This window comes from Salarias fasciatus, chromosome 18, assembly GCF_902148845.1.
Source record: "Salarias fasciatus chromosome 18, fSalaFa1.1, whole genome shotgun sequence".
Classification (NCBI taxonomy): Eukaryota; Metazoa; Chordata; class Actinopteri; order Blenniiformes; family Blenniidae; genus Salarias; species Salarias fasciatus.
The window spans coordinates 703,497-713,654 of NC_043762.1; the positions used below are offsets into that span (position 1 = coordinate 703,497).

The 10,158-nt window shown below is 51.7% G+C and overlaps 1 protein-coding gene across 1 annotated transcript; it reads left to right on the top strand.

Annotated features, from left to right (window-relative positions):
- The first annotated feature begins 732 nt into the window (after positions 1-732).
- On the top strand, positions 733-9,740 carry LOC115405344 (uncharacterized). The gene is made up of 9 exons (XM_030114903.1): positions 733-943; positions 1,584-2,574; positions 4,312-4,392; positions 4,459-4,493; positions 5,508-5,652; positions 8,594-8,694; positions 8,840-8,977; positions 9,488-9,571; positions 9,684-9,740. The coding sequence occupies exons 2-9, from the start codon at positions 1,596-1,598 to the stop codon at positions 9,738-9,740; spliced, it is 1,620 nt and encodes a 539-aa protein (XP_029970763.1). The 5' UTR covers positions 733-943; positions 1,584-1,595.
- The last annotated feature ends 418 nt before the right edge of the window (positions 9,741-10,158 follow it).

Consider the following 10,158-nt stretch of genomic DNA (forward strand, 5'->3'; position numbering starts at 1 on the left):
GATTCTTGATAATTCAGGAAAGATTAATCAGATGTTGATAGTAATATACAAAAAAATACAAGTGGGGGGGTGTCCAAAAAACTTAATGTAGTCTTTTTCCAACCCACTACACTAGTCATGCAAGACCTGGGATGTTTTCAGCTTCCAGGAAATGAGTCCAGATACTTCAACAAGTGCTTTGAGAAGTAAAGGGTCTGAAAAGATTCTTGTTGAAAGGTTCTAACCAGAACCATTTGCTTCAGAAAAACCCTTTTATGAAGAAAGGCTTATTTGTAGACAAAAGGTTCTTGTAAGAACTGTGATGGAAATTTCTCATGTCTGCATGCTGTTTCTCACTTGTAGTGCTCACAGAGGTATTTTTTGTAAACAACCGTAGCTCCCACACTCCGATGTGTGGAGAACCGCGACTGCTTTGTCTACCGTAGCTCCCACACTCCGATGTGTGGGGAACCGCGACTGCTTTGTCTAGAATTTACTTTTCCTGATAATCTTAGCGTAGCAGCTGCGGGCACTCGTGGGAGTCTTCCTGTATCCAGCCTGCGGCTGGGTGCGGTCAAGGCCCCTGGGAGTGAACGCAGCAGATAGTTATTAGAGGCTTGCACGCCCCTGCGAGGGCAGAACTCACTCTGTTACTCTGTTGACTGTGTGACTTCTCCACTTCTCCTGCTGTACAGCTTAATAAAAAGACCAAAACGAACTCGCCGGCTGATGCATTTTATTAAAATAAAATTGCCATAACAGTTGGCGTCACGAACAGGATCCTACGAGTGGAATCCGGCGGGGGACGGGGACCCGGTGATCGGCCATCCTGCGGACAAATTGCTGCAGCCCCACCGCCATTGACGGACTCTACGGGGACTGGGTTCGCACCTGCCGACCGGACCACCGCTAGGATCCACGAACTGGTTTTCCCCCTTTGAGGGAAAACTCCTACAAGCACCCGGTGAGTTCTTTTCATATTGGACTGGTTGGAGGGCGAGTGACTGATGTAGTGCCGGTCACTATAATAACAGCATAAAACTTCAATCTTCCCAGAGTAGTGTTTGGAGTGGGAGAGAGATTGGAGAGGGTTTTTTAGCACTTTTGCACCCTCGGGTCTGGGCTGGGACCGTAGAGGCGAAAAGGCCATTGGAGACGTCCAATTGAAAATGGGTAACAGATCTGTTAAAGAGAAGAGTCCTCCAGACACCCCAATATGTAACGACATGTCGAAAAAGTATGGGTCTGAGTGTGTGGTCTGTGTGAGAGAATGGAGTGAAAGGTTTGGTTTCCCCGAGGGGGGCAGTTTGAGTGTGAATCAGATAAAGAAGGTCGAAAGAGACATTCAGGCGGAATGGGATAAAATGATGACTTCGAAGGGGAAGTTGAAGCCTGAACATGTGCAGCGACTGGAGATGCACAAGAAGTGTATTACAATTTGGAAAACGGAAGCAGAAAACAGAGAGAAGAAAGCGACTATGCGCAAAATGGCGGGGGCATTGGATATGAGTGGAGATGTGGGAAACAGAAAAGATAATACGTTGAAATCAGTACCGCCAACATATGATGTTTCACTTTCCTCGCCTTATGCTCCCGCTGTACAGGCATTGGCTGCCATGAAGGTGGACCCCGACCTGGACTCGCACCCCCCTCGACGCCGTCATCCTCACGACCAGCCACCACCCCTGCTAGATGGAGCTGTGGGAGGAGGACCTGCCCCGGAATCAACTACGACTCCGAGTCCCACCAGGTCTCCTATCGGCACCCGCAGCCGGCGCCAGCAGCGTTATACATCTCCATCTCCACACGCGGTTTCATCCACTGTGACCGCTCTGATGGTGGAGGTTGCTGGTGCTGACGGTCCAATTCTGGTGTACCGCCCATGGTCTCCAGAGGAAGTTCAGCTGCACGGAAAACAGCTCCCTGATCCGGTTGACAATGGACAGAAATTCGGGCTTGAATTTTCAGCGTTCTGCCAAGAATACAGACCTACCGGAGCGGAGATAAGAAAAATTCTTGCCCTGAAGCTGAAGCCCTGTGACCTGGCCAAGATACGGGAAAGTATACCCGGGGATGAAGCCCGTCTGAAAGATCCGGACTGGGCCCATGTGGACAATGCGGGTTTCCGTAATGCCATCACAGTACTTACCGCATCGATAAATACGGCGTTTCCCCACCGCACCGATCTCGCTGCACTGCGTTCTCTGAAACAGGGGCCTCAGGAGCTGGTTGAGGATTTTCTGCACAGAGCTGAAGAGGTCTTCAATCGCCATTCTGGACTACAGCGTCCTCCTAGGCTGGGAGATGATGCTGAACCCTGGGAGAAGCTCTTGTGTGCCACTATTGTGGACGGACTGTTACCCGAGATGGGGGCCCTCGTACGACAGCTGTATGTGGGCATGAGACACGAAGTCCGCCTCGCAACCCTGAGACGGCATTGCTGCCACGCTCAGGACATCATCAGAGATAAGGTCAACAAGCAGGCCGGGAGACGGGATGCTGATCTTCATAAGGCTGCCTTGACCATGTACTCGGGACCCCCACCAGCGGGGGGTCGGGGTAAAGGACGAGGAGGTCGCAGGAGCGGGGGACGTGGCCAGCACAAGCAATATCGTCAATCGGTCGACAGGGATTGCTGTTTTCTGTGTGGTCAACGTGGACACTGGGCAAAGAAATGCCCTCAGGCCCGGGAGGAACGCGAGAGTGGCAAGGAAGCTCCACACGCGGACTGACGGTGCGAGTGGGGGGAGGCGATCCCAGGGACGGAGGATTACACCGCTGATATTTCAGCTGCAGCGGTACAGGGAAGTGAGACACCACACACACACACAGTCGATAGCGAGACGCCACACACACACACAGTAGATAGCGAGACGCCACACACACACACAGTAGATGCTGAGACGACACACACACACATGGTCAATGTGGATGAGATGCACACACACATCTTCCTATCACAAGAGCAATACAAGAAGTTTCCCATTTACACCCTGGTGGTTAATGGCCAAAATGTACATTTCATGGTGGACACGGGTGCCACCCATTCTGTTATTCAGGATGGTGTCCTCACTCCCGCCCCAGGACTGAGTGGGGATTCCATCCTGTCCATATCGGCATCTGGACATCAGCAGAGGGAGCGGTTTACGGTTCCATTAACCTGTTCACCCTCTACAGGATCGCAGTTCACTCATAAATTTCTCCTCTCTAAATTATGCCCGATCAATTTGCTGGGCAGGGATCTGATGTGTCAACTCAGGCTCACGGTTGTGCCAGGACCTGAGGGGTTGTCTATTTCGGGACCCCCCACTGGCCCTGAGGAGGACAACATGAGCACACTCACAATGGTCAAATATTGCCCTTTGACCCCAAACTATGTGTACCAATGGAAGATTGGTCAACAACCGACAAGTTTGCATTGGCTGGAATTATGTCGGGCTAGAGTGGCGCCCTCCTCAGTTTTCATGGAGGCGGCAGATTTGCACTGCACGTCTTATTTCTGTCGTGAAGGTCCAGATGACGAGTATGAGGAGCAGTTCTTTAAACAAACACATGATAGACTCATCCTTCAGTGCTTGGTGTGGGACAAATCTTTCTGTGCTCTCTCGGTCCAACTCACACCGACTCAGAGTCCCTTATTTCGAGGGTGGGGAGGTTCCTCACCTCACATTTCGCTGGCTCGACCGTCGAACCGGGCTTGGAAACACTTAGGGGCATTTATGCTGAAGGCTTCCAGAGCTAAAGATTGGGAGCCCACTTCTGACCCACATGTTTTATACTCCTCATCAGCTCGCGTGTATTGTCAAGCACTCCCTAGTGCTGTTCACTGTCAGCGTACTGTGCGGCTGGAGTGCCAGTATGATTCATTTCTCTCTCTCTCTCCTTGTGCCTCTCCCTCCACAGCAGCAGCCCTTGACTCGCTGCCAAAGCAGCTGTGGGCTGAAAACAAATATGACGTCGGACTGATAAGGGGGTGTGAGCCTGTCGTCATCACACCCAAATCTTCTTTCCGGCCCTGTCAGAAGCAGTATCCGCTGAAACAGGAGGCCGTGGCAGGCATAACTCCTGTGTTTCATTCGTTGCTAAAAGCAGGGGTGATTGTGCCCTGCCCCTCCTCACCAGTGTGCACTCCGCTGTTTCCTGTGAAAAAAATTAGGGGCCCTGGTGAACCAGTGGAGTGGCGATTTGTTCAGGATCTACAAGCTGTGAATAGGGCGGTGGTCCCCAGGTCTCCCACCGTTCCTAACCCACACACCATTTTATCTCAGATACCGTCCACAGCTACGTTTTTTTCTGTGATTGACCTGTCAAATGCATTTTTCTCTGTTCCAGTTCACCCGGATTCACAGTACTGGTTTGCATTTGAATTCGAGGGGAAACCGTACACCTTCACACGGCTGTGTCAAGGTTATTGTGAGTCTCCCACTATTTATAACGCGGCACTGCGTGATTCTCTCTCCTCCCTTGTGCTGTCCCCAGGTTCGGTCCTTCTGCAGTATGTGGATGATCTCCTGGTCTGTGCGCCTACGGAGGAGCAGTGTCAAACTGACACACTTGCATTGTTGCGTCATCTTTGTGAGCAGGGTCACAAGGTCAGCAGGAGGAAACTGCAGTATGTTCTCCCCACTGTCACCTTCTTGGGGCATGTGATCTCCTGCTCCGCTCGGAAGATGTCAGACTCTCGCGTTGCTGCGATACGCAACATTCCAAAACCCGTCACTAAGAAACAAATGATGTCCTTCTTAGGCATGACTGGTTATTGTAGGAATTTTATTCCTAACTATTCATTTCTTGAGTCCCCTCTTACCAGGTGTATCTATGGGTCACACCTTGCGGCGCAAGAACCAGTCCCGTGGACCACGGAGGCCGAGGCTGCATTTGTGGCTTTGAAGGAGGCCCTCCTCTCTGCTCCGGCTCTGGCTCTGCCTGATCCAACCAAACCATTCACGCAGATGGTGGATGAGAAGAATGGCTTCATGTCATCTGTTCTTTTACAGGCGCATGGGGACCTGCTTCGTCCGGTGGGGTACTACTCCTCGCGGCTAGATGCGGTGGCTGTGGGGCTCCCACACTGCCTGCGTGCTGTTGCGGCGGCGGAGAAAGCGGTTTTGGCATCCAGAGACATAGTGGGTTATTCTCAGCTCACTGTTATGGTACCACACTCTGTGTCGGTCATTCTACTTGAACAGCGTACCTCGCACCTCTCTGCGGCGCGCTGGCTCAGGTATACTACTGTTTTGCTGGACATGCCTAACATCACTGTTCAGCGGTGCACCAGGCTTAACGCGGCAACCCTCCTCCCCACCGAGGACGATGGGGAGCCTCACCGATGTGATCAGGTCTTGTCACAGGTCTGCACCCCGCGGGTGGATCTTTCTGACTCTCCTTTGCCTAATTCTGATCTCATCTTGTATGTAGATGGCTCCTCCTCTCGCGATGTGACCGGAAGAAACCGGGTGGGTTTCGCTGTTTGCTCCGATCACGACACCCTGGTGTCCGGCTCCCTTCCGGCTCACTTCTCGGCTCAGACTGCGGAGCTAGTGGCCCTCACTGAGGCCTGTAAGCTCTCCAGGGGGAAAACTGTCACCATTTACACGGACTCTCGCTACGCCTTTGGCGTGGTGCACGACTTTGGTGTCCTGTGGAAGCACAGGAATTTTCTGACGTCTGGTGGTAAACCGATCCTGAATGCATCTCAAGTTTCTGATCTGTTGGATGCTATTTTGTTACCCTCTGCTGTTGCTGTTGTGAAATGCTCTGCACACACAGACTCTGCGGATTCAGTCTCCAGGGGGAACGCTGCTGCTGATGCAGCTGCCAGGCGGGCGGCGAGTGCACCTCCGGCTCCTCAGCTGACTGTTGCTGACTCCGAGGCCCCCTCAGCTTCGCTTGCTGAGGTTCAATCGCTGGCTACGCCTGATGATCGCCGGCTTTGGTCCTCAAGCGGGTGCAGGTTCGCTGACGGGGTGTGGGTGTCTTCGGATGGACGTCCCTGTCTCCCTCGCCGCCTCTTCCCTCATTTTGCTAAGCTTGCTCATGGTGTTGATCATGTCTCCAAGGGGGGAATGGTACAACAGGTCACATCTTTGTGGTTTACCAGGGGATTCTCGGTTGTGGCGGAGCGGCACTGTAAGACATGTTTGGTGTGTGCAGCTCACAATGTCGGCCATGTCCGGCCTGTGGGGAGCGCTGCTCACCCGCCGTCTGAGTTCCCTTTTGACCACCTGATGATGGACTTTGTTATGTCTATTAGGCAAGCGATTACACCTGTTCCTACAGCCTTCACATCCATTTCTGCTGCACAATGTGTGTTTGAGAGTTTTGACCCTGTTACTCTTGTGGACCTCAAAATAGCTGTCCAGGGGTTGAAGTCGACAACTTGTGCACTAGACACTGTCCCTACTCATATTATGAAGGAAGCTGTTGACATCTTAGGCCCATGCCTTGTTTCCTTCATAAACAGCTGTTTTAGTTTGGGCATTGTGCCAGCTGCTCTCAAGCACGCCATCGTAAAACCATTGCTTAAAAAACCCGGTCTGGATCCCTCCCTCTTATCTAACTTCCGTCCTATCTCTCACCTGCCTTTTTTGTCCAAACTGATGGAGAAGCTTGTTTTTTCGCAGCTTCTCTCTCACCTTAATTCTAATGGCATTGCGGACAAATTTCAATCAGGCTTCAGGTTGAGACATAGCACCGAGTCTGCGTTGTTGAGGGTCCATAATGATATATTGACAGCTCTAGACAACAGAAGTTCTGTTGTCTTGGTGTTATTAGATCTTACCGCTGCCTTTGATACCGTGGATCATTCCATCCTCATTTCCAGACTTCAACACACTGTAGGCCTGCAGGGTGCGGTTCTCAAGTGGTTTTCCTCCTATCTCTCAAACAGATCCTTCACGGTACATATAAATGAGTTTGCGTCTTCTGCTGCTCCTCTCTCGTCTGGAGTGCCTCAAGGCTCTATTCTTGGTCCCATTCTGTTTTCATTATATATGCTACCGCTTGGTCGACTTATCTCCAGTCACAACATCCAATTTCACTTTTATGCAGACGATCTCCAGATTTATCTTCCAGTTATCTATAATGATCGCTCTGCGTTAGATCCCCTCAATAACTGTCTCCACACCATCAAACAGTGGTTGTCACAGAATTTCCTTCATTTGAATGGGGAAAAGACTGAATATATCCACTTCAGTTCTGACCCAACCCACAGTTCCCCAGATTTTGGTTCATCCACCCCACAATTTGCTTCTGCTGTGAGGAATCTGGGTGTGATTTTTGACAATGAACTTAACTTTGAAAAGCAAATCAGTTCTGTTGTGAGGGCGGGCTTTTTCCAACTAAGGCTTCTGAGCAGAGTTAAGCCATTCTTGTCTCGGGCAGATTTAGAGAAGGCCGCTCATGCTCTCATCAGCTCAAGACTTGACTATTGTAACGCTCTTTACGCTGGACTGAATCTCTCACTCCTCCATAAACTTCAGTTGGTTCAGAACGCAGCAGCTCGTCTCATCTCCAACTCCTCAAAATACTCTCACATTACTCCGGTCCTTCAGGCTCTCCACTGGCTTCCGGTGCGGTTCCGAGTCCAGTACAAGATTCTGGTGTTTGTGTTTATGGCTACTAATGGGTATGCCCCCCCTTACATCTCAGAGCTGTTGCAAATTTATCAACCTGCCAGGACTCTACGCTCGTCAAGCCACACCTCCTTGGTTGTCCCCAGGGCGAGATATAGAAAGTTTGGTGACCGCTCTTTTGCTGTTCTTGGCCCGAAGCTCTGGAACTCTCTTCCTCTGGATTTAAAGTCTATCACTGCACTTAATGTTTTTAAATGTCATCTGAAAACGCACCTTTTTCATTTAGCGTTTGATGTTTAGCCCCTTTTAGTACTTTGTGTCTTAAAGTGTTTTTACTTATTTATTTTGTTTTACTCTGTTAAGCGCCTTGTGCTCCGTTTGGCAGTTGGAAGGCGCTTTAGAAATAAAATTTGATTGATTGATTGATTGATTTGTGGAACTGACTCCTGCAGAGGGTAAGAAATACTGCCTGGTGGTTGTTGACATGTTTTCCAAGTGGGTGGAGGCTTTTCCCACCAAACATGCGGACAGCGGAGCGGTAGCCAAAGCACTCCTGACTGAAATCATTCCGAGGTGGGGCATTCCCACCAGAATCACGAGTGATAACGGAACCCATTTTGTAAATAAGGCGCTGACGGAGGTCAGCAATAGATTGGGGTTCCAGTTACGTACACACTGCTCTTATCATCCACAGTCTGGAGGAGCAGTGGAAAGAGAAAATGGCACTTTGAAGGCCAAGCTGGCTAAATGTTGTGAGGACACGGGCCTTTCGTGGCCTAAAGCTCTTCCTCTTGTGCTGATGGCCATGCGCATGCGTCCGAGAGCCAGAACAGGTCTCAGTCCATTTGAGACACTGTTCGCGCGCCCGCCTCAGACAGGCTTGGAGCCTCCGCGCTGGCAAGCCTTGTCTACTGATATGTGTGACAGCAGCATGGTGTCTTATTGTGCCGATCTCTCCAAGACTCTGTTTCAGATCAGGCAGACCGTGAAGGAGGCTCTTCCGCGCCCGGCTGAAGGCCCTCTACACTGACTGAACCCAGGGGACTGGATCCTGGTGAAGGACTTCCGCAGGAAGCACTGGAAAGCCAGACGGTGGCTCGGTCCGTTCCAAGTCCTGCTGGTGACTCACACTGCCGTGAAGGTAACAGAGCGAGCTACCTGGATCCACGCGAGTCACTGTAAGCTCCTTACGGTGCCACCGCCGGCTCCGACAGCTGATCTCCCAGCCACAGGGCAGAATAATCCCTGAGATCAGCTCCCGTGTGAGGTAGTCCACCCTCCACTAGGCAACGATGGAGATGTTCCTGGTCCTGATGATGCTGCTGCCAGTGCTAGCAGTGATGGCTCCTCCGCTCCACCGTGGGCACGTGGTGGAGGACCTCGCCGGGTCCCAGGACAACCTGTGGTGGAGAGCTGCCCGCGCGGTAGCTCGGGGACTGCATAATTCTAGTTGTATTGTGTGTGCTTTTATGCCTCATGCTACCCCTGCTAACACTCTGCTGATCCCACATCCCGTCTCCCTCTCCGACTCTCTATACACCTTTATCCGCTACCGCAAAAATCAAACCCTGCTTACACTGCGATACCCGAACGCAACTGTTCCCCCGTTGACCCCTTTCCGAGAGCCCATGCATTTTTCTAATATTACTAATTTCACGTGTGCACACACAGGTACTATTTACGAGCTCAGGGGCCTACATTCTCCTTTTGGCCCACCTCCCTAGTGCGTGTGGCAACCTGCTCGGACCCGTTCCCATTTGGGTGACACTGTTGGCTGTGCGCTCACTCTCAATGTGTCCTGTTCTGTGGATCATCAGCCATGTCCTAATGCTACCTCTCCCCATGCGTCGACCTGGTGGAGTGGTTCACCGCTCTGGTCTGTGATCTACTTGAACTACTCTGTTTTTACTAACATGTCTTCGTTGTTTCTCCAGTGGGATGCTAAAACTGTTCTGAAAGGGGACATCGTATCCTTCCCCAGCAGGGCGGGCTATGGGTGTCCCACGGACATGGTGTGGGTTTGTGGCCATAGATCCTACATTTATCTGCCGAGAGACTGGTCTGGTACCTGTTATTTGGCCCATTTGATTCCTGCTGTGACTGTGCATTCCTCTGCTGCTGATATCCCAGGTGTCCGTCGTCTCCGGAAGCGGGCTGTTGCAGTTCCGGAGGACAAGAGACGCATAGGGTGGGGGCAGGCGTTCTGGGGGGGGTTTTTCCCTTGGCATGGCACCGTTCGTAACCAGCATGAGATTAACTCGCTTGCATGGGAGTTGGAGAACCTCACCGGTCTCGTCACTGACGGTTTTGATCTCCTCACAGATGAGCAGAAGGCCGAGCGTGTCATGGGCCTGCAGAACAGGGTGGCCCTGGACCTCCTTCTCCCTGAGAAGGGTGGGGTCTGTGCTCTCATAGGTGATCACTGCTGCACCTGGGTTCCTGACGTCTCTGATAACATGACTAATATCCATGCTCAGCTGTCCTCTCTCCTGGCTGAACTACATGCTCAGGAGACGGGTGTCCCCTCGTCTGGATGGGAGTTCTGGGGCTGGCTGGCTGGGGCCAGCTGGCGGGCTTGGCTTACTAAGGTTGCTGGCATGCTAGC